The sequence below is a fragment of the Muscardinus avellanarius genome (genome assembly GCF_963383645.1).
Source record: "Muscardinus avellanarius genome assembly, chromosome: 3".
In the NCBI taxonomy this organism is placed as follows: Eukaryota; Metazoa; Chordata; class Mammalia; order Rodentia; family Gliridae; genus Muscardinus; species Muscardinus avellanarius.
The window spans coordinates 151,907,177-151,931,967 of NC_137788.1; the positions used below are offsets into that span (position 1 = coordinate 151,907,177).

At 42.6% G+C, this 24,791-nt stretch overlaps 1 protein-coding gene across 3 annotated transcripts in view; it reads left to right on the forward strand.

The window, feature by feature from the left end:
- Nucleotides 1-17,157, forward strand: part of SV2B (synaptic vesicle glycoprotein 2B) — a gene marked incomplete at both ends in the record, with an annotated part of 59,971 nt that extends 42,814 nt beyond the window's left edge. For 2 of the 3 annotated variants that reach the window (XM_080690944.1, XM_080690943.1), the window contains 4 exons: nt 6,540-6,673; nt 9,790-9,990; nt 14,186-14,345; nt 16,974-17,157. In XM_080690944.1, coding sequence (XP_080547070.1) covers nt 6,540-6,673; nt 9,790-9,990; nt 14,186-14,345; nt 16,974-17,157 — 679 coding nt within the window. The remainder of the gene's footprint in view (nt 1-6,539; nt 6,674-9,789; nt 9,991-14,185; nt 14,346-16,973) is intronic. The other variant, XM_080690942.1, reaches the window with a different exon arrangement.
- Nucleotides 17,158-24,791: the final 7,634 nt, after the last annotated feature.

The window sequence follows — 24,791 nt, forward strand, 5'->3', positions numbered from 1 at the left end:
GAGAAACATTTCTCCCCTTTAACAGTCGTCCCCTTTGATGTTGCTCTGCACTTACTGCTTTAAGGTTTAGCTGACAAATATTTATTTTATTGACTATCACACATGGGAGGAGAGGACTTCTGTGTACACAGGCTTCAAACATCCTGCACTGAACTTTCAACCGAGGAAATCCTAGTGAAACCTAAACTCTCTGACCTCAAGAAGAAGCAATAATAATAATAATTAATAATAATGATAATTTACAGACTAGTTTTGGTCTGTTCCTTCGGCATTGTCTGCTGCCTCCTGCTGTCTTCTTTTGGACCCAGTGGCTCTAAGTTCCCAAGTTCTTTACATTAGAATTCATAAGGTTTTGGAATATGCAGTAAAGGTTCATGTTTTATATCCTGAACCAACATGTCAGGCCAGGTTTCCTTTATTATTTTAACTTTAAACTGGATGGTTTTCATCCAAGACTATGTGTTAAGTAATTCAGTTGACTAACCCTCTCCTCCCAGGAAGAAATCTCTGGCGGGCTGAATTCTCCGAGGATTAGAATGGCTTCCCTGTGTGGTAGGTCGTGACCCTGGAAGTAATGTTCTGATCTTTGAACTTTCTCACAGCTGAACAGGAAGTTGAATTGTGTTCTGGGTACTCAGGGCTGAGCCTGGGATGAGAATGCATAACCCTCCACAAAGGGAATTTTCCAGTGAAGGGTAGAAAAGCACTCCTGAGTTCTTGTTAGAGGTCAGGATGAGTAGTTCAGAATGAAAACGAAGCTCACAAGATTTAGCTCTAAAATGAGCTTCCCAGTGTAAGGGGGGCAAAGAAAAAAGGAAGCAACACACACATAGGAAAGGGAAAGTCATTTCACACACCATGCTGCACTCTTAAGGCTCCTTTTAGGGGGGCATAAATAAGATTTGTTTACAGCTGCAATAGGGTAATCCTTCCTTTTTTTGTGGCACTGGGGATCGAACCCAGGTGCATTCTACCTCTGATCTATACTCCTAGCCTTTTTAATTAAAAATTTAATTTAATTTTTTTGTGGTATTGTGGATTGAACCTGGGGTATTCTACCTCTGAACTATACCCCCAACCTCATTTTTTATTCTCTATTTTGAAACAGGGTCTCATTAAGTTGCAGAGGGCCTCACTAAGTTGCTGAGGCTGGCTGCGAATCTGAGATCCTCCTGTCTCATCCTCCCAAGTATTGGTATTACAGGAGTGCACCACCATGCCCAACTTTTTTTTTTAAAGCAAGGTCTTGCTCAGTTGCTGAGGCTGGCCTCAGACCTGTGATCCTCTTGTTTCAGCCTCCCAAGCACTGGGATTACAGGCATGTGCCACCACCTCCTGGCTGGGACTGTGTAGAACAGTAAAGTTCCTGGAAAATGCCACCGGTGGCCAATGAGCCCATGCACCTCTAGCTTCTAGATCTGAGAGGACAGCCAGGGCGGAGTCCCATCCTAGATTGGTCAGTATCCAGGCAGACCTCTGAACTGCCCAAACTTTGGGTTCCATTCCTGAAAGGGATAATATTGATATAGAATGCGTACTGCATTTAAGAGGTGGGAAAATTTCTCAGTGAATTGAGCAGCTTAATCAAGTTCCCCCATAGTTCTTATGGAGAGTCTCCCTGGATAATTTTGGCCCCTGAAAATGGGAATGCTTTCTCCCCATCAACCTTTTGAATGCTATTGCAAATAAATAGGAATCTTGTTGCCCTTTGGACATTATATTGAATTTAATGGAGCTCTTTCATTCCTTTGAACAGATTTCCTCTTGTTATTGTTACAGAATCCTATCATCCTCAAATAACGTGTTCTTCTTCCTTCTCTTTCTTATTGTGCAATATTTCAAATCTGCAGAAACTAGAGAACAATACAAGTGACCCCACGCAGAGCATCTGGCTTTATAAAAATCATAAACTATGGTACATTTACTTCAGATTTTAAAGTATATTAAACTCAACTAGTTAAACTTCTTTCCTTCCTTCCTCCCTCCCTCCCCCATCCCTCCCTCCCCTTCCTTCCTTCCTTCCTTCCTTCCTTCCTTCCTTCCTTCCTTCCTTCCTTTCTTCCTTCCTTCTTCTTTTTATTATTGTTAGTTTGCTCATTTTAGTACTAGGGATCACCCAGGACCTTGCACATGCTAAGCACGGGCTCTCTCTCTGAGTGACTGCTAGCCCCTGTATGGACATTCTCGACACTGTACCTCTCTTTCTCCAGAAATCAGTCGCCTCTGTGTAAACTGGTGCTGCACATTCATAAGTAGGTTTTGTACTTTTCTCATATATATCTGTAAATGCTGTGCGGTAGTCTCTCATATTTTTCAAATTTTAGATAAACCTTGTGCTGTTAAATACGTATGTATCGATCATTATGCTATAAATTCTGCAACTCTTTTGTCTAAAGCAAGGCATTCTTATGAAGTGAGGTTAGCAGTTACCATAGCTGCATAACTCATTTCATTACATCTAAATTTTATTACATGAATATTCTATAACGCATTTGTCTGTTCTCCTTTTGATGCACATTTAAGTAGCTCACAATTTTGGGGTATTAAAAATAATGTTACAAGACATGTTCTAATGAAAGAATTTCCCTAGCCTCTAGCCTATAAATCTAGAAGTGAAATTGCCAAATGGACGGAGCTTTTCGGTTTGCAGAGGTTGTCATGAGAAGTTGGCTATGTATTTTTGTGTGTGTGTGTGTGTGTGTGTGTGTGTGTGTGTGTGTGTGTGTGTGTGGTACTGGAGCCTGAACTCAGGGACATTCTACCTCCAAGCTACATCTTCGGCTCTATTTTATTTTTTATTTTCAAATGTGGTCTCTCTAAGTTGCCGAGGCTGGAAAAGTCATCTCCTTTATGCCCCTACTTTAGAGAAGTTTACACGTGTGCCTTGGGAGGAGAGCTGACTTGCCTGCGTGCCCCTGCTGGTACAGCCCTGAAGGTCGTTGGTCCCTTCATTTTCCAGAGAGTTGCTGTAGGCACTGGGGAAAGCCCGACGCCTCCCTGTGGAGAGTCTAACTTCTTTCTCTTCCTGCTTTTCCTTTCTTCTCTCTCTCTCTCTCTCTCTCTCTCTCTCTCTCTCTCTCTCTTGGTGGTACTGGGGGTGGAACCCAGAGGCTTTCTACTTCCGGGCTATACTCCCAGACCCATTTTATATTTTATTTGGAAACAGGGTCTCACTAAGTTGCTGAGAGCCTCACTAAGTAGCTGAGGCTGGCTTCGAACCTGCGCGATCCTCCTGTCTCAGCCTCCCAAGCGCGGGGATTACAAGCGTGCGCCACCACGCCCGGCGCTGCTTTTCCTTTCTTAACTTCCTCTTCTCTCCTTCTTTTTGCGGTGCTGAGGATTAAACCCAGGGGCTTTCTGTATCTAAGCTATACTCCCAACCCTACTCTATTTTTTATTTTGAAACAGGGTCTTGCTAAGTTGCTGAGGCTGGCTTCAAACTGTGATCTTCCTGTCTCAGCCTTCCAAGCACTGAGATTACAGGTGCGCACCACCATGCCTGGCTCGTCAGTTTTCTTCATTATTTCTTAAATTAGACTGAATTTCTTGAGGGTGATACCAGCAAGTCTGAAACATAAAGTCTGAAACATGCCTAGATAAATGGGGCTTTGATACAATTTAGGTCACTTGGTAGATGAGCATAGGGCCTGACAGTAACAGAAATGAGGAATTTGTAATAATAATTCTGTCGTGGACCCTGGATCACCACTGGCCCCTGTATCCTTAAAAGAAAAGTTCCATGAGGTATTTATAATTTTGCAAGCTTTTCTTTCAGCCTCTGAGTTCTCCTGCATGAAGAATCTCGGACCTGTTCAGTCTTTAAGTTAGAGATTAGAGATGATTTATATAAAGACTCATAAAATATGTGTTGGCCTTTTCTCCTTTTATCTCGTCTCTTATAACTTTGGCTTTTTATAACTTGGAGATATATTTTAAGATCTGCCTGCGTCAGACTCATTTATGATTTATGGCTCTGCTTTCTCACACACCCTTGGAAGCATATTAAAATATCACTGGGGAGGATACATCACCATCCTATTATTATATTAAAGAGAAGAATATCTTAAGAAAGGCAAAGGCCAGAGACAGTCTCCAGGAATATAAACACATCTGGCATGCAAATTTTGAAACCATGGCATCTTTCTGAACTAAAAAGCTCACCAATAAGTTTCTTTTTTTTTTTTTTTAATGGAAACTCCAAGAGTTCATGGCAGCTTTTGAAGGCCCCCATTTAAAAGTCTATAGTAAATTTGGTCCTAAGAAAAATTATTCCAAATAATTTGCTTCTCTACACCTGTGACTTTCTAACATTTGTAAACACTATAATAACCTGCCTCTGCCTGTGTGATTATGGTTTAAGAAGTCAAGTTGGAATGTAGGAAGCCTCGTCTTGAGTAGTGACCCCTAGTTTATTCTGGCGGTCTCAGGATCGTTGCCTGATCAGCACTTGCCTTTCTTATTGGGAGGGAGATCTTTTTGCAGGCCATTTTATGCGGCTCTCGATTAGAGCTCTGAGGCAATCACAGTGTAGCATGAAGGGACCTGGATGTCATATGTGATCAGGAGTAAATTATCTCACGACTTTGAGAAGAAGCTCTATTATCCCTCAGGTTCCTGCCCTCCCTCTCTCTCCCTGTAGTTGTCTCTCTACATGTCCAGTTTTTGCAGTCACACAGAAGGGCGGGGACGGTGTCTTTGCATTCTATGCTCACAGATCCTAGTACTGTACTCAGCATGTGTTTGCTGAACTTTGAGCATACACATGAATGAACAGACGAAGGGATGAGTAGATTGTAAATATGCACAAATGAAGACACACCCCAAAGTCTCCATCCTAAAAGGTGATCAGGCAGCAGAAAGTGGTGGTAATGCACGTGTGAGAGATTTTCAATGAACAGATGACTGAGTAAGTTGTCAATGAATAAGTTGTCACAAGTGAAAACACAGCCAAAGGTCTCCAGCTCAAAAGGTTGGCGAAGCAACAGAAGGTGATGTGCGTGAGAGAGATTTTTAAGGGTCGTGTTGGTCTTTTTTTTTTTTTTTTTGGTGGAACTGGGGATGGAACCCTTCTACCTCTGGGCTACACTCCCAGAGCTATTTTATATTTTATTTGGAAACAGGGTCTCTTATGCCAGCGCGGCTGGCTTTGAACCTGCTAGTGATCCTCCTGTCTCCGCCTCCCAAGCACGGGGATTACAAGCGTGCGCCACCACGCCCGGCATATTGGTCTTTCTTAGTAAGTTAACACAGGATTTGGAACAGTATACATAGTTCCTAAATGTGGCTGTACCTCATATTTCTTCTGGTGCCCTCTTATCTTTCTCTCTCTCTCTCTTTCTCTCTCTCTCTCTCTCTCTCTCTCTCTCTCTCTCTCTCTCTCTCATTTTTTGCAATACTGGGGATTGAACCCACGGGCATTCTATGTCTTAGCTATACCCTCAGCCCTATTTTTTTTATTCTTTATTTTGAAAGTGGGCCTCACTAAATAGCTGAGGCTAGCTTCGATTCTGCAATTCTCCTGTCTCGGTCTCCCAAGTTTTGGGATAACAAGCGTGTGCCACCACGCCCAACCCCTATTCTTTTATTAACTGAGTTTTTAAGTGAAAAGCAATGCATATATTGGCTATAAAGTAAAAAGTAAGCTTATCTCATTCCATCCCCATTGCACCTCCCCACATCCCCCACCTCTGCCAGTTTCTTGGGTAACTCTCCAGTTACATTTGGAAGCTTATGTACCATACCCTTTTTATGTAAATGGTCACATGTTGTAAAATCTATATTGCATCTTGACTTTTTTCACTTAACACCTGTCTTAAAGATCATTAGCACGTGTAGATCTGCCTCATTTATTATTATGGCTACATGGTATTCCATTGTACAGCACCTACCTATCTATGTTGTATGTATGCATGCATATATGTGTGTATTTATGTATGCATATGCAATATTGTGATGAAGAACAGTGTATGTATCTCTTTGAATACATGAGCCAGTATATGTAGGGAAAATTCTTAGAGCGGTATCTCCAGGTCAAAGGGAATGTGGATCTTAAATATTGCAAAATTGTTCCCCAAAGAGGCTGCATTGATTAAATACTATTGAGAGGGTGAATGAAATTCCTTTGCATGGTTGTTGGGGCACTTTTAAAAATAAAGATTCTCAGGTCCTTACAAATATATTGTTTCCAGACCTCCCAGCCTAGCACCTACATGTTTCTAAAGCGCGTGAGAAAGTGAGATGATATCCATATTGTCACGCCACATAATTTCCTATTTCTGTGATTCTGATGGGGGGGAGGGTCCATTGACCTGCAACTGGGGACCGCCAGGCTGGGGACTACCCAAACCTACCTTGACACTGGCTTCCAGAGTTCTGAAGCCCTTTCTCATTAATAAACAGCTAAGAAATGGAGATGTAATCTGGGTTGAAAGTTTTTGTTAATGTGGTTCTTGTTTTTGCCTTTCTATGTCTCCCATGTTGGTCTCAAGTCTCCTTATTTTCCTTGGTTGAGTCACTCAGAGGCTAACATCTTCCCCCAGGTTCACGAAGATGTACTTTAAACATGTACTCTTTGAGGACACGTTCTTTGATGAGTGCTATTTCGAAGATGTTACATCAACTGATACCTATTTCAAAAATTGCACCATTGAATCGACTGTCTTTTATAACACAGGTAAGAACACGGGAAGAGTGGGTAGAATGCAGAAAGGGCAGCCAGCGTCATCTAAGAACCACAACGTGACTTATAAGCTTCAGAAAGAAGATAGCATTTGTAGACACCAGTGGCATGCCTTAGGGAGGAGAGACGGGTTCCAGTCCCAGAGATGGCACAATTTAGGGATACACCTGGCACCCAGGCATTTAGTTTATTATTGACACAGTTTTCAACACATATAAAGTAAACACAAAGTTCCATCCACGTGTTCTTATCTGTAGGAGACTGATGCAATAATACACTAAGGGCCTTTGGTAGGGACAAAGTATGACTTTAATAGAAACTCTCCTGGGGTGGGCGTTTGCGTTTTATGCAATGGAATGCATTCTTAATGACCTCTCATAGTTTGACACTTGAGCAATTCAAAACTCATGTTTTCATGATAATCAATGAAAAGAAAATTGCTTCTGTTCAAAATTTTTGCCGAATTATGGAATCAACCTCGGTTCCTTTCAACAGATGAATGGGTAACGAAACTGTGGCCTAAATATACATATACACAACGACATTTTATTTTATTTTATTTATATTTTGTGGTACTGGGGGTGGAACCCAGAGGCTTTCTACCTCCGGGCTATACTCCCAGACCTATTTTTTATATTTTTTATTTGGAAACAGGGTCTCACTAAGTTGCCGAGAGCCTCACTAAGTAGCTGAGGCTGGGCGATCCTCCTGTCTCAGTCTCCCAAGCACAGGGATTACAAGCGTGAGCCACCACGCTCGGCACACAACGGCATTTTACTCAGCCATAAAGACGAACAAAATCCTGTCATTTTCAGGAAAGTGTGTGGAACTAGAGAACATGATGTCAAGTGATATCAGTGAGTCACAGAAAACCAAGGGTCAAATGTTTTCTCTCATACGTGGAAGCTAGAAAGAAAGTAGGAAGTAAAGGGGATTTTAGATGACCAAGGAGAGAGACCAGTAAAATAGGGGAAGGGGGCGGGGGAGGGTAAAAGGAGAATGGATGAGAGAAACCGTTCATATTACGCTGTGTCCATGTATATGAAGATATCCCACTATTATGTACGGAGAGTGGTAGGTGGCAGGGGGGACTTGCAGGGTAACACATCAAGACCTGTGTGCGTGTTTGTGTGACTTTGAATCACCTCACTATGGATGTATAACTACAATGCACTACCAAAAATATAAAAAAGAAAAAAATTTTCATAAAGAGAGATGCGAAGAACATTTTAGAGTAATACTACTTCAGATTTCCACAATTAAAAAAAGTCACTCAATTCCACGATTTCACCACTCCCCGTTGTGTCTTCTACTCCATCCTAGATTACTAACGTGCTTAGTGGAATGGGGATATGACTAACTAGCTTCTCGAGGGTCCTCGCCTGCATTGCATCAGTTGAGAAATGCATGGCTATTACCTCCACCTTATTGGGGAAATTGAGACTTGGTGACTTGCTCAAGGCCACAGTGATGTGGGGGCGTTTGGATCCATTTCCTTATTCTTTGGTTCTTGCCTGCCATCCTTCCACTGAACCTCTTGCATTAAGTCCAAATGAGTGCTTTCTCCCTGGCAGTACTGCCAAGGGGTAGTGTATATAGGAACCTGTGTTTTCTCCATGCTATCAGCCTTAAAAGATTCACTATCACCGGGCGTGGCAGTGCACGCTTGCAATCCCAGTACTTGGGAGGCTGAGACAGGAGGATCACGCAGTTTCTAAGACAGCTTCAGCTACTTAGTGAGGCTCTCAGCAACTTAATGGGATCCTGTTTCCAAATAAAGTATAAAATAGGGCTGGGAGTATAGCTTGGAAGTAGAAAACCTCTGGGTTCCTTTCTCAGTACACACACACACACACACAAAAAAAAAAAAACCCTAAAAAATTCACTATCTCCTCTCCAAATTGCCCCCAGTCTCTTAATAATCCATCAGGGGACTTTTCTTCTTGCGTTTCCTTTTAGTCTGAACTTAAAACAATAATAATGAATTCCAGAAATTTACTATTCATCACTAAAAACAGGCATGTCCTTTTATTCTTTCATGTTTTAATGGTGCCTCTTCATTTGCGTACTCTTTTATTTTACTTTTGGAGTGTACTGGGGGATAGGACACCAGGGTCTCACTCATGCTAGACAAGTGCTCTACCATTGAGCCACATCCCCAAAACCATACATCTGCATGCTCTTAACACAGGAGTTTTTGCAAACATTTGTAGTTAGAAAATGTCAGAGTCGGGAGAAGCAATGGGGATAAGCAAGTGTACACCTCCAGTTTTACAGGTAGAGGCTCAGAGAGATGTTAAAAAGTTTAGTGTCAGGGTCAGAGCCGAACCCAGGTATCCAGGAGTCTATTTAGCTCTCTTTCTGTATCATCCATTCATTTCTGTTAGAATAGCCGGTCTCAGGAAGGTGTCAGAAGACCTGTGAACTATTTCAGAAGCAAATGCTTTTTGTTTTAAGAATATTCTGGTTTCTGTACAGACCGTAGCGTGGCTCTGGGGTGGGTGACTCAGTAAGGACCTAATTTGCTTGTGTTCTTCCTTTCTAAGCCAGGTATCCTTGGAGGAATGGCCCAGCCACTTAGTATCACTTAATGGGTACAAATAGGACTATTGTCCAACTGCAAAGATGATGTATTTAAAAATGTCCCTTAAATTCATGTTTTTAAAATTTTTTTTCTTATTGTAGTAAGTGTGTATGTGTGTGTGTGTGTGTGTGTGTGTGTGTGTGTGTGTGTGTGTTACTGGAGATTGAATTGAGGGGCATTCTACCTCTTTGCTACACCCCTGGTCTTTTTTTTTTTTGTGTGTGTGTGTTTTGAAACAGGTTCTCCTTGGGTTGTTGGGCATCTCCCTAAGTTGCTGAGGCTGGTCTCCAACCTGTGATCTTCCTGTCTCAGCCTCCCAAGTGCTGGGATTACAGGTGTGCACCACCATGCCCAGCTTGTTGCAGTAATTTGAACAGGTCATATTTTTGGAAGTATCATCCATTCCTGGCTACATATTTTCTTGACTTTGAGGTCACAGCCTGCCCAGGAAGAGGGGTATTATGTCATCTCTGCCTAGTCGTCTTCCCTCCTTTTGCCTGAACCAAGGGTTTTCCTCTCTCTCCAGACCTCTACAAGCACAAGTTCATCAACTGTCGGTTTATCAACTCCACCTTTCTGGAGCAGAAAGAGGGCTGCCACATGGACTTTGAGGAAGACAACGACTTTCTGATTTACCTCGTCAGCTTCCTCGGCAGCCTGTCTGTCTTACCTGGGAATATCATTTCTGCCTTGCTCATGGATAGGATTGGAAGGCTCAAAATGATCGGTGAGTTGTTAGTGAGGGCACATCTGGATGTCCAGAGGCTGGGACAGTGGCTTTCAAGTGCACGAGAGCAGTGGGCTGTTTCTTTTTTGTAAGGACATCTTGCACAGGAAACAGAACAGGTGAGTGAATCTGCTGTGGTTGAGCCGAGGAAGCACAAGTAGAGAAGTCCAGGGCTCCGTGGAACAGGACCGAGTGCTCAGGGAGGGCAGGGACTCCTCATCACCTCTACACCAAGCAGTTCCACGGTGCTCGGTCATCCTGCAGACAATTCTCTAGGTATCAGATACGCCCACCCTGCTTGCTTCAGAAGAGCAGTATGAAAAGGAGGTAAAATGCTCGTAAACGATAGCTTCATTGTTTAAGATGGGTCGTAGTGCTTTTGGTATTTAATAGCAATGATACTTTGGAGCCAGGTGGTGGCACACGCTTATCATCTCAGTACTTGAAAGGCTGAGATGGGAGGATCACAGGTTTGAGGACAGTCTCAGCAAGGTAGATTCTCAGCAACCTAGTGAGACTCTGTTTCAAAATAAAAAATAAAAAGGGCTGGGTGGCTGGGTGTGTAGCTTGGAGGTAGAATGGCCCTGGGTTCAGTTTCCAGTGAGGTGTGCATGTACACACACACACACACACACACACACACACACACACACACTAGCAATGATACATTGGACTTTGGAGTTGGACAGACCCATTAATGGCTGTTTGATTTGAACATATTCCTTTACTTCTCTGGGGTTCAGTTACCTTACCGATAAGATGAGGATACCTATAGACACCTGTTAAGGTTTTATGTGGACTGAACATAATGTACCTCAAGCATCTAATAATGCTTGGCACATTATGGGCTTTCCAGTGGTAGCTCTATTTATATATGCCTTGCTTTCTTCCACTGGGATTTGCAGCCATTTATTAGAGAAACATAATGGCATGCACAGTAAATAAGGAACAAAATGTACACATTGAGGGCCAGGGGAAATGTATATTAAAATATATCCCAGGGGTTGGGAGGCAGGAGACACATTAATAAAAATGCCATTAAAGACCTGCCCTAGGGATGTAGTTGATCAGGAAAATTAATACCAAGCTTTCTAGTAGCACTATTCAAAGCAAAGCAAAATAAATCACATAGTCATTTTGTGGGGAAAGAGAAAATTGATTAGGTTTTCATGGGAAGGAAATCTTTTTCTGGCATTTGAATTCTATTGAATATTGTTATTATAAATAGTAGCATGGATATTCACAAAGGCCAGCACAAGAAAGGCCTATGATTTCAGCTCTTTAATCTGGTAGGCAGAGTGGAGAGTCCTCATCTCGTAGGTACAGCAGACTGAGCTATCTCTGTTAAAGGCAGGGCTCTGGTTAGTTCTGAAGTCCAATGAGTGAATATATGGGATTGACTAATTTCTGTAACTGTCCCTGTCCAGCATAAACATAAGAGTTGTGCTTAGTAATGGCTCTGAGATGCCCAGAGCCAAAGAAGATGGTCTTTTTCCTTCCGTAGCTGAAGCACCAAATACTCAGCAGAGGGCACCAAAAGACAGCATCCAGTTAGAGGCAGAGGGCCATCAAAATTATCTTTTTGAGTTTGCACAAGTTCTTTTACTTCTCTGAACGTATTTTTCAGAAGAATATATATATATATATATATATATATATATATATATATATATATATTTTTTTTTTTTTTTTTTTTTTTTTTTTTGCTAAAAATGAGATAAGGAGAGCAGATGTCAGATACCTTATCACTGGCCTTGTGAGCCCAGAGTCTGTTTCCTATGGCCAGGTCTTGCAGTAGCTGAGGAAGGTCGGGGAAAGGTGGGGTCTGCAGGGCCAAAGACATGGCAGGTGTAAGACCTGCCACATATGCTCAGGTGGCGCGGGGCACAGGCAGGACAGAGATAACCCAATATGCTTCTCCTTGTGATTGGGCCCTTCTTGTCACTGTGAGCGCACCCCAGATCACACTTGATTTCTATCACGCTAAATGAAAGCGTGCGTTCCAAATTAGAGATCTAGAATGGCTATTTAGTCACTCTCTAGATCCTACTGTTATGAATGTCTGACTTGTTTCTGAACTGCATTGCAAGCTCATCATGAGCTCAGACGGGGCCCCTCTGTTTCCAAACCCCTCAATCTTTAGGAAAAGGCCAAGCGTCCAGTGAGTCAGCTGCCATATTCTCAGTGAGCAGTGAATGCTAGATGCCCAGAAAATGCCCATTCCACATCGTCACTGTGGGAGGTGACCGGCGACTTTGAAATGGCATTGTCCGTGGTCCTCAGACCAGCTGGCTGTAGACTTCACTGGAGTGGCTTTATCCGGCTGCTCTGCTGGGCTCTTGGCTGCCTAGGAGTTGTTTCCTCTAAATAGCAGAGTAGATGTTTTCCTACTGAGGCTGGTATTCACTCATTTATTCATCCGATAAACATCTATTTATTTAGTACTTCTCTGCCGGGCTGTGCAGGAAGCAGTAGGAAACAACAGTAATTGAGATGGTCAATATCCCTATTCCTATGGAGCAAATGAGAGATCAGGAGAGACAGACATAAGCCAGAAATTCCACTTAACTAACACAAAGAAATGTGTATTATTGGTCAGGCTGTGTTCCACACATTTCCTAAATATTAACACTTTGACCCATTACCTTAACCCTTTGAAGGAGGTGCTGTTTTTATCAACATTTTGCAGATGGGGAAATTGAGATAGTTCAAAGTTTAAGTGACCCATTCAAGGTCACATAGGTCATAAGTGGCGAAGCTGGAATTTGAACTCAAACATCGTGTGTGTGTGTGTGTGTGTGTGTGTGTGTGTGTGTGTGTGTTACTGGGGATTGAACCCAGGGGTGTTCTACCTCTGAGCTGTACTTCCAGACCTATTTTATCTTTATTTTGACACAGAGTCTCACTAAGATGCTACAGGGGTCCTCCTCTTCTGTTCTCTCCTAGTTGTTGAGGAAGAGGTCCCCAGAACAGCTGTAGTCATTCCCAGAGACAGCAGAACCCAAAAGGAAAGTATTTCCAGCTTATCAGAAGCTGCGGAACTAGTCTCACAGCCCCAGCTCTGAGGGTGACTCCAGGCTGAGATTCCCAAGGAGGTGTTTCTTGTGGAGGCCAGGCCAGCCTCTGGGTTCCCGGCTAGAGGGTGCCTCCTGCCCCATGGACCCCGATGCCTGTCTGTTTCTGGTCTGTGACTGGTTCTGTCATGCTCTGTTCCCTCTCAGACTTCCTAAGCTCTCCTTAGGTGGACCTGATGGGTTTGGGAAGGATTTGACACACTCTTCTTTTGAGGGGTCTCTTATCATCAGTCCTATCAGCTAGAGTCTTCACAGGCAAAGAATTTAGCTCTGATGACTCCAGGGAAGGCTGAATTGGTGGGGCACCTTAAGGTGCATCAGTGGGGCAAATTGGGCAGCCAGACACTGGCAAAAGCAGGAAACATTTGCCAACTGCGAAGCAGCAGGGACAAAGGGGGAAAGTGCATGAACTAAGCTCAGTGGGGAAGACACCTGGAGGAGTCTGTGATCCTGGAGGGAATATGGCCATTGACACAAAAGGAACACTTAAAACAGAATGAGAGTTAGGGGACTACTGCAACCACTCTTTCCTCCCAAGTGATGAAGACGTCCAGTGGTCAGCTTCCCAGGGCACAGCAGGGCTGAGAGAGCAGACAGATGTTAGGGTGGCACATGATAGATTCTCAATAAATTCTCCCATTTGCCTTGTTCCCTATCTTTTGGGCTGGACAGTGCCACAGAGTGGCAATTTCAAAGTCCTTCTTGGATGCGCACCTGTAATCCCAGTATTTGGGATGCTGAGGCAGGAGGATAACAGATTCTTGGCCAGCCTCCGGAATTTAAGGAGACTCTCAGAAACTTACTGAGACTCTGTTTCAAAGTACAATAAAAAGGACTGGCAGTGCAGCTTGGAGGTAGAATGCTCCTAAGTTCAACCCCTAGTGCTAAACAAAGCACCCCACGATAAACCCCAAACAAAATACTTCTGGAGGTGAACTCTGATGATCTGACCCATGCAGAAGCCACGTGCGGGTTTAGGCTGTGCTCTCGCCATGTGTGTAGGAGGAACGTAATACTCAGCCAGCCTGTTCGTTCTGTGCCTGTGAGGATGGGAGCCAGGCACACAGTCCCGTTCATGTGCTGGCTTCATGCTCCTTTCTGCCCTCCACCTCCCTCCGCAGGTGGCTCCATGCTTATCTCTGCCGTCTGCTGCTTCTTCCTGTTTTTTGGCAACAGCGAGTCTGCGATGATTGGCTGGCAGTGCCTCTTCTGCGGGACCAGCATCGCAGCCTGGAATGCTCTGGATGTGATCACAGTGGAGCTGTATCCCACCAACCAGAGGTCAGTTCTTCTCTCTAGGACTTTTGGGGACTTCTGTGGCCAGAAGCCCACCTGCCCGCTAAATCCTATCCATGCCAGCTTGGCCATCTTGGTCCTCCCGGTGTCAATGCACCAGTGGTCTCTTAGGAGGTTATAGAGTTTCTCTGCATGAGAGCTGACAAGGCCTGTGTGTGGGCAGGCTGTGGCTGAATAGGGTGGGCAGTTGGCAGAAAGCAAAGGACAAGAGCCAGCCATGTCCAGGAGAGAGGATAGGAATAAACAACTGGCCAAACCTTCCGAGTCACACAATCCTTAAAGGAGGTGAGAATCTGTCTACCAATGGGAGATAAGGGAAAAAGGCGGACTAGAAAAACCAAGGATGGGAGCAAATGGAGAGAAACGAAGGTGGGGATGAGGCGTGAAGGTCCAGGGCATTTGCAGAAAATGTGACAGGGTTCCCAGGGTTTGTTTTCATTTTGCACGAGCCATTTGGGAAAAGGCCTAGTTTCAAGGCACAGGGCCAAGACTATTACTCAGCAGTCCTTTCTCTTCATGGGGGAAGAATTGTGAGTTTTAAGCATAGAAGATAAGTAGTAGATAGGTAGATGTTTCACAAAAAGAAATGTGAAATAATGTGGAGGGTAAGTAAACGAAACACACCCAAATGATATTTCCCAAATTAGTGGCAGAGGTACTGGGATTTGAGTTGCTATGCAATATAGCAGAGCACATTTGGTGCCCCCCTCCCCAGAACCAAAGAGAGTTATATTTTACAAAAGAGAATAAAAAAATAAAGAAAAGGGGAGGATCTTGGTATGGTGGTGCATTCCTGTAATCCCAGTACTTGGAAGGCTGAGACAGGAGGCTTGTGGACTTGAGGGCAGTCTCAGCAACCTCTGGAGACCCTCAGAAACTTAAAGACCATGTTTCAAAGTATAGCTGGGGTGTAGTTCAGAGGAAGAATGCCCCTGGGTTAAATCTCCAGTAACACACTTACACACACATACTTACACACACAAACTTACACACACAGAATATTTATTATTATTATTATTATTATTATTATTATTATTATTTATTTTTGGTGGAACTCAGGGATGGAACCCAGGGGCATTCGACCTCTGAGCTACACTCTCTGCCCATTTTGTATGCTTTATTTTGAAACAGGGTCTCACTGAGTTGCAGAGGGCCTCACTAAGTAGCTGAGGCTGTCCGTGAACTGCAGTCCTTTGGTCCCAGCCTCCCGAATGCTGGGATTACAAGTGTGCATCACCACCACCTGGCAATATTCACTATTTGAATGATAATGATCATAATCTCATGATGATGATATGATACTGCATCTAGCAAACGTAAGCGAATGAGCTTTAAAAGACAACTAGAAACAATAATTTGGTCTGGTGTCCAGTAATAAAACTATCTTAATAAATTAATAGGTTTTAAACTATATAAAAAGTAAAGGATGTAATTGAAATTCATTTGATAATAGCAGAAGTCATAAAATATGTAGGATTGAATTTGAAACACTCGAAGAAAACCATAAAGTTATCCTAAAAGATATTGAAAGAAGACTGAAATATATGTCAAGAAACACCTCGTTTTGGATAAGAGGATTCAATCTTATAAAAATGTCAAATTTTATTTAGTTATCCTCTAACTTAAGAGAGTCCATTTAGAATACCGTGAGGAAAATTCTCTGATGTTCATGATGTACATTAACAAACATATCAAAGCCAATCATTAAGCCAAACATGAGAAGGAGGGAGGGGGGAGGAATGGGGCAGGAATTGGGTAAGGGCTAATTGGATGATGTGTGCATGTATACTCTCTTGTACTCCATTAAGGTGTATGACTATAATGCACTAATAAAAAATTAAAAAAATAGAATACAGTGAGATTTGTTTTACTCCCCCTGGGAATTTGAAAAAAGAATATTTTAAATTTTATTTGAAAAAAGCACATGTGAAAATATACAAGAAAATACTAAAATGAAAAATATTGGAATTTGGGGCTGGTGATTTTAAAGCTACAGTTACAGACATAAATGTAAATGAAATGCATGCATTCTTAAAATTTTGGTAAAAAATGAAACATTTTACTTTATTTGGGGAGAGATAGTGTTGGAAATGTTGGCTCTATCTATAGATGTGACCACGACCATATATATGGTCAACAATAGTTATCACTGGAAAGTGTGATTGAGGGGTAGTAACTAGTATTAGGTTCTGCCGTGGGTGATGGAATCCCCCAAATCACCATACCTTCAGAAGCTAGGCATTTCATTTTCCCTTCTGTAGAAGTCTACAGCAGACAGTTTAGGTTACTTCTATGTTGTTCTAGACTCATCACAGTCCAGATAAGACCATATGTGTTCCAGAAAGCATAAGAGAAGGAAAAAGGATGAAGGAGATGGAACAAAAAGCCTACTCATAACATCTTTTAAGGAAATTTCTTAGTGGTTTAAACTTGCCCTTAAATCCCATTGGCTAAGCTAAGTCACACGGCCATAGTCAGCTGCAAGGGAGTCTTGGGAAATGAAGTCTTACATTTGGAGAAATGATATGAAAAGACAGTGGTATTTGCCACAAGGTCATCTTACAAGGTCCAGAATTCTATCATTATTTACTTACTTTTTTTTTTTTTTTGCAGAGCAACGGCCTTTGGCATCCTCAATGGAATATGCAAATTTGGTGCCATTCTGGGAAATACAATCTTCGCTTCTTTTGTTGGGATAACAAAAGTCGTCCCCATCCTTCTGGCTGCTGCTTCTCTGGTTGGGGGTGGCCTGATTGCCCTTCGGCTTCCAGAGACACGAGAACAGGTCCTGATGTGAGCAACCTATAGAGAAAGGAGAAGTGGGAAGAATCTTGTCCAGGACACTTAACTGCAACTACACTCCCTGCCTGTCACTGTCCAAAGGACAACTTGAATAGCACAGGAGGAGACGCTGATTTTGAGATCTCTAGTTTAGGACACACTTCAGCTGTCAATATGTTTGAAACTCAGGTGACTGATTTGGGGGGTGCCCTGACCATGCTTAGGATCCCAGAGCTGTGTGCTAGGCTTTAGGTCTCCCCAGGCCTAGCTAGAGGGAGAACCCTTCAGTGAGTGTGCACACCAAGAAAGCAGTGTGCATTTCCCTAAGTGAGGTGCAAGGACTTATTTGCATTTCAAAATGAATTAGAGAGAGAAAAACTCAAGCTCCTTCAAAAGCTTCCTGGAGCCCACGACCTAATAAATTGACTGGACTGAAAGTTAGAGTTGTCACTGAGTATAGGGCTTGAAGTACAGGATGCATATATTTTTGCATTTGAAAGTGTCACCTATCATGTTTCTATTTGAAAATTGGCACAGCAAAATTGAAGATATTCTGATTTAGAAAACCAAATATTTCAGCAATCACTGTAGAAATTGACCTTGCCCCCTATGTGTCCTTTGCTTCCCATGATGATTAGGTGGGACATCTAAGAATAATATATATATATTCCTGTTTTGTACTATTCGAAGACACCATAGGAATTCTATAGACTAAGTTTGTATATAACGGTCTGTGAGTTTATTCCCCCCTCCCAAATCCACTTGCAACTATTACCAGAATTTTAGCCATAGTTTGGGAGAAGTTGGTGTTTGAGGAAATTGGGTTCCTGCAAATGAAACGCAAGCACAATTTGTTATGGCCATTTAAACTGCTGTCAGGAGGACGCACTTATCGAATGAAGTGAGGTTTCACTTAGTCCAGATACTTTTCTTCATACAGGTTGAGTGGTTACTTTTCTCTCCTGCACAGATTGCTTGTGAGGTTCAAGCTTCACAGTCTTCAGTAATCGTATTTGACTTTGCCGTTTACCCAGAAACAACACAAGAGATGTTTTGGCATCGGCTTTTCTATTTGTAGGCAAGAATAAGCTAACCCAAGGTGCTAGGGAGGATGGGGAAGCAAAGCCATAGTTACTTAAAGTGTAAATTATTTGTTTCAGCAGTAGAACACGGCCCGAGTACATTATGATGGTCAGATCCCACGAGATATCTATGATATATGTTCTTGTTAAGGGCTTTTTAACACAGGCTTACTAGTGTGGGAATTACAGAATATAGTGGAGTAAAATATATTATCCTTCAAGGCTCTAATAGAGCACTTTCCTGAGATCCAGTTTGGAACATGTACAGGAAATTGAGTGGGATGAGGAACCCAGGACACACTGTTCTGGCCAGGATCGGCCATAGATGTCTTGACTCCATGGGATATGAACAATTTTTTTTTAAAATCAGAACTATCTTGCAACAGAAGGGAGGGAGAGCCAGGGAGTTCCTGCCACTGCAAAACTTGCCCAGGCCAAATGAACATCATTCTACAAGAAGGACTAGTTACCACAATCGACTGACAGCATTCTCAGTAGCTGTACAATGCTACACTTTCCTCACTATAAATAGCCAACAATTTAAAATAGGATAACAATGGGTATGTTGAGTGTTTTCTAAGTTTTGGAGAAATACTTAGGTCCTATAATAACCTCTGAAATTCTATTAATAGGCTGGCAGGGGAAAGAGTAAGTTTTAATGATATATTTTCACCTTCAATTTAAGCTCAGTTTTAATGCTTAAAATAATGTTGAGTTTTCTTCTTTAATCCACACCCTTTATTCACTCCACTTTTTTTCTGTACAGGGTAGGGAGACACACCAACACTGATTTGACACTCTGAGCCCCCCAAATGTATATCTATATAAATAAGACCGCTGTGTATTCATGTTTCTCTCAGTGTTTTTATAGGAGTTAACTAACATTATGCTATGTTGATAATGAGAGACTTTATGTAATATAGTTGTAATATACCTTCCATATGCTCATGAGTTGAAGTAAGGTGGCTAGGATCATAAAAGAATTATGTGGATCTGGAATGACTATGTAACATTATTCTCCAATGGGATAGTACGATTCAATGAGCAGTTGACCCTTAAGAAATGTACAAGACAGAGCCCCCATTTCTAGTTAAGATGGATCTTGAAAATTTATGATCTGATGATTTTTTTGAGTGAACAGTGTGGGTTAACTCCATTTGGTTTCCAAGCTCTATCTTCTGCACTATCTTTATGGTTCCTTAAACCAACCACCTAATCAACCAACGATGATCCTATCCCATCCATCATGTAGACATACACGAAAAACGTGGCCACGGTTGGCAGCCTTTCCCTACCAAGGGTGTTCTGGCACTTGGGACCACGTCTTACATCTTGTCACTCCCACTGAGATAAATGTGTCCTTAAAAATAGCCTCCGTGGCAGGACATTGAGGGATAATGGACAGCGTTTCCAGCCATCCATTTCTTTTTCGTTTCGCGTTCTGCCCCAAGAAACTCCCAGCGGCATCTGCGGAGGGTGAAAGGGATGAGGCATCTCTTCCTCAAGCAGATCTGTTCATGGTTCACGACGCATTTAATGATGCCCAGTTTGGGAGCGGTTACTTTTCACAGTGTCAGCTGCATTCTGTCATCTCCTGATGCTGATTTTTGATCTTTGGTTTTATTAAACATAACTAGTGAAAGAGCTGTGCCTGTTTGTGAAGTTTGTAGTGCATTAGCTTGAGGTTGTGTAATATATAACATTATTCTCAGGATTCCATATTATGTTAGCTCATGAAACAAATGAAAATAAAAATAACTTGTAACCAAATCTTTAAGAATTGGGGTTAGAGGTTGTTTTCAGCACCAGAATCTTTCCTGTGTTACTAAATTGACTAAATCATTTCTTTTGGTTTTCGTATTCTCTTCTGAGAACCCTGAAAGACTAAGGTATGGCCATGCCTATACATCATGCTAAGTGGGTTGCGGGCTTGTGCTGCACGCTCTTAGGTTTCTGGATGAATCCCTCAGTCACTGATGTCCTACGACAAGAGCCCTTGTGAGAATGAGAAAATAAAACCAACACTTTGTCTCTATATTCCCTGAGACTATTTGTTGAATGAATATTAACTTGGTTGTCTGAACTAGAACGGGTGGAAGCATCTGTGTGAAGCTTAGTATTTACCTATTTACAAAGCCATTTCTTCTGCCATTTATTCACTCCACAAATCTGTATTGAGTTCCTGCCATGTGACCAGTTCCTGGGATAAACCCTGGTGATATAGCAGTGAGAAGAACCCCACAACAAACAAACAAACAAACAAACAAACAAACAGACAAACAGACAAAATGGGTCCCAGTTCCTGGCTCCTGCTGTTGTTCCACTTGGAATCAGCAGGCAAGACAGATATTAAATGAGTCACAACACGAGACGCAATGACCTTACAATTGGAAAAACGCGCCTTTTGTTTGCAAGGGGATCTCTACTGCTTTACCAGTCAGCTGTGGATTTCTGGATGTGGTGCTTCTCTCCAGTCTGTCTTCCCTAAGGAATGTGCCAGTTTCTTATCTTTTTAAACCAGGTAAAGAAAAAGATGCCCTTGCTCATTTCCTACAGAGTCAATCAGTTTTTACTTAATGCGCTTTGCGGAAAGTTTTACAGGGAAGAAAGGATAGGGCTGGTGATGTAAGCAGGATGTTTTTTAGAGGGATGAACCTCCCAGTAGTCCTGGGAAAGGTGTTTCTACCTCCACATCTGACTTTTCTAGCCAGCATCCGTGCTAACTGAGCTACGACTGATGCACTGTTTGGGATTTAATACGGATGAGGTGGGATAGCACATCTAAGTCAGCCAGTATAGTAAATTTATATTAAGCTAAAGGTTTTTTTCTCTCTCAGGTAGAGGATTGGAGGGAAGAGAGCCATGCCTATTGTCTTTGTGATATGATCATTGGGACTATACCCATTCTACTTTTATACCCTTTGATCTTTTATGCATGTTTTTCATCATTGAGGCTGCCCCCTGGGCTGAGATGGCTGTTGAGGTACCAGCCCTCACACCCATAATTCAGGCAGAAAACAGAACGAAGAGAAAGGAACAAAGGGGCTTCACCTGCCAGCTGAGACTGTCTCCCTTGAAACTGCTCTCATGGAAGGTCCTCCCCATTGCTTCCACGTGTACATCTTTGACCTCTCTGTTACAGGGGAGGCAGGGAAATGTGATATATACTGGGAAGATGGCTGATCATCAGGTTTTCAGACAGGATTTTAGCACTAAGAAAGGGAGCGAGGATGGGTGAACCAGCGCCTGTACTTTTGCGTGCATCGGGATCAGCCGGCAGGGTGTTAGGACTCATGTTGCTGCCCTAGAAAAGCCAACCTCTTCTAGACTGTAGCAGTCACTGTTCTTGGCCTTCCCTGGATGTCTGGACAGTGGTTTTGATTTATCCCTTTAGCAACTGCTACAAAAGGGACTATCTTCATCTTTTGACTAGATGGGACACTTCCTCTAGCTTTTCAGAGGTAGGCTCCAGGACCCACGCCTAGGCATAAAGTTAACATAGTCTCCAGGTATCAAGATAACTCCAGGCACATGCTTGTGAGAGATGGTTGAGAATGGTTTGTAGGCAGAGCAGGCATTTGTAGCACCTTCGCGTTGAGATGATTAGAAGTGTCAGTTTTGTTTTAGTCTTGTGTCTGCTGATCAGTCCTGTCATCTTGTGGCAAAGATGGGAGCACAGAGCTACCTGCTGTGAGCCATCAATACATCTGTAAGAGATGAGCAAAGGGACCTGCAGAACAGCTTACAACGACCTGCAACTAACTAAATAATTGTTTTCAGTGGTACTGGGGTTCCTGGAAGCCCTTCTACCTCCGGGCTACACTCCCAGACCTATTTTTACATTTTTATTTGGAAACAGGGTCTCCTAAGCCAGTGCGCATGGCTGGCTTCGAACCTGCGCGATCCTCCTGTCTCTGCCTCCCAAGTGTGGGGATTACAAGCGTGCGACACCACGCCTGGCTTAACTAAATAATTTTTTACCAGATGTCCATCTAGAGCTGTTCACATTAGTCTGTAAATAATCCCGTGCATCATGGATGGGATTACAGAATGAGTTACTGATGCTGTGTCTCTTCACATCCTTTATGTTTTAGTTTTACCTCTCCCTTTAAGTATTTTTTTCATCTGCCTGTTTCCGGAAAACAGAAATACTCCAATTATCTCCGTGTTTTTTTTTTTTTTGTTCTTTGCTGAATTAAAGTAGTAGACATATTTGATTTGGTGAATACATTTTTAATCTCTAATATCCTGCAATCAAGATCTTAGCAAATACTTATAGCAAATACTATATAACAAGGACTGTGATAAAGACCTTTAAAGAGGTTTCCTTAAATTCTCGTAATAACTTAAGGATATGTTATTGTCTTACCTTTAGAAATGAGCCAAATCACTGTTAAGGGTTGGGGTCAAGGTCATAAAAAAAACCCTTGTCATGCGACATGTAGTACATTGTCAGCATCCCACTGACCTTGTCCTAAAGCAGCCTGAATGCCCATTGGTCATCAGCCCCAGATGCTGCTGTGCCACCAGGTCAACCTCCACTAAACTAGAGTCTACCTTAAATGAAGAGAGCCCCACAAGACTAACCTAAAATGACGGCCCCATACATTTACCTGTGCATCGTGACTAACAGTGTTTGGTGTGTAGGTATCAATAAGCAACGAAAGGGCAGGTGAATGAGCACACCAAATGAATGACGAGGCACATCAAAGTCTCACAGCCAAAATATTTAATCATATACACCTGTAATCCCATTACTCAGGAGGATCACATGTTTGAGGGCAGGCTCAGCAACTTAAGTGAGATTATGTTTCAAAATAAAAGTAAAAAGGATTGAGAGTGTAGCTCCAAGGTAGAACCCCCCTGAGCTCAATTCCTAGGTAAAACTCAATCAATCAATCAATCAATCAATCACTGAATTGAGTCGAACACTGATCTAACACACTGCAGCTGTATCTCTGGGTCTTGAAGTCCTTGCTTTGCAGAACTTCAAAGCTTTAGTTATTGGCTGGTGGAGGGTCTGGGTGGTCCAGAGGAGGAGCCTGGTTCTGGAGAGGTGGTGTTGGTATGCAGGGTGCTGGAGGTGGTGGGTTGTAGCTAGTGGGCCGGGTCAGGGAACTTTGAATATTTTAACAAGTGTGGGAGTCTCAGTGTGGACTGACTGAACAGAAGCCTGGAAATCTCAGCAAGTCAACCCGCTACATTCTCCTCGTCCAGTGCTGTTTCCAAGCTCCCAACCACAGCTGCATACTAATTGAAAAACTTTTGGGTCAAGATTTTAAAGTCTGCATATTGCTTTGTTCCTATTTCAACACTAGAGGGAAGTAGCCACCTTGAGGATGCAAAACAGATTTCCGCTCCAAGGTGAGTCAGCTCCCAGGCTCTGCCCAGTGAAAAGGTTCAGCTTTCTACCTCTGTTCTTTAGGGTGTATCTGAATGTGGATGTGATTCCAGAAGACACTTGCTGGAGGATCCGGGGTTTCCTTCAGGGTCATAATATGCTCAGGTCTGAAATAGAGCTTTTTTTTTTTTTTAACTTTGGTGCGATTGTGGATTCAGAAAAAAAAAAAAATAACGAGAATTGAACCAAAGAGTATTTGACCTGCAAGCTATACCCCAGAATTAAAAAAATACTATATATATATATATATATATATATATATATATATATATAATTTCAAACAGGGTCTTACTGAATTGCTAAGGGTCTCACTAAAGTGCTGAGCACAGGTTCGAGGATGACCTCAAACCTGTGATCCTCCTGTCTCAGCCCTCTAGTACTGGGATTATAGATGTGCACCACCACACCTGGATTCAGCAATAATTTATTCAGTGCCTGTCTGTAAACACCCTGCATCATCCTAGCAGACAACTGTCTTCCAACCCAGCTTTATTTATAACCAGTCCTTCACCATTTACTGTGGCTGGTTAACTTCATAGATAAAAACCTCTAGAAGTACCTGGAAATGGGTGAGGATGTGTTACAAACAAGAATACAGAAATGATGGATAGTTTGTCCATTCATAAGGCACCTTCTCAAAGACTGGACTCTTACGTCTATGGCAGGAGGCTGCTGGCATTAACTACATTGAAAACAGGCAGCCACCGAGCTAGCTGAGCTCACAGGAGTCTTTTAGCACAACTGATTCACATAAAGACAAGAGAACACACTGGAAGAAGCTCAATTAGGGAGCCCTGAGGTTCCTTAGGTTCCTGGCTCTATCCTCGTGTGTATTATCTAGAGAAAGGCTTTGAGGAGCTTGGGCTGTAATGTCCTGATCTTTAATATAGAAGAGGCAGATAAAATGGCTGGGGGGGGGTCCCTCCAAGGTTTGTCTACAGTAAGAACACCATCCACTCAGGAATGCCTACAGAACAAAACAGAATTTCCTGCGTGCAAGTCTTGGCAGGATACAAGGAAGGGAGTTCATGGAGCACTAGTAGTATTTTGCTGTGAGACGCTTGACAGGATGCCCTCTGCTTATAGCCCTCTGGTGGCTTCCACAGAGGGAGTGAGTGGCAGGTGTGGTGTAAGCGTAATTTGGAAGAAGATGCGGGCTCAGGACTT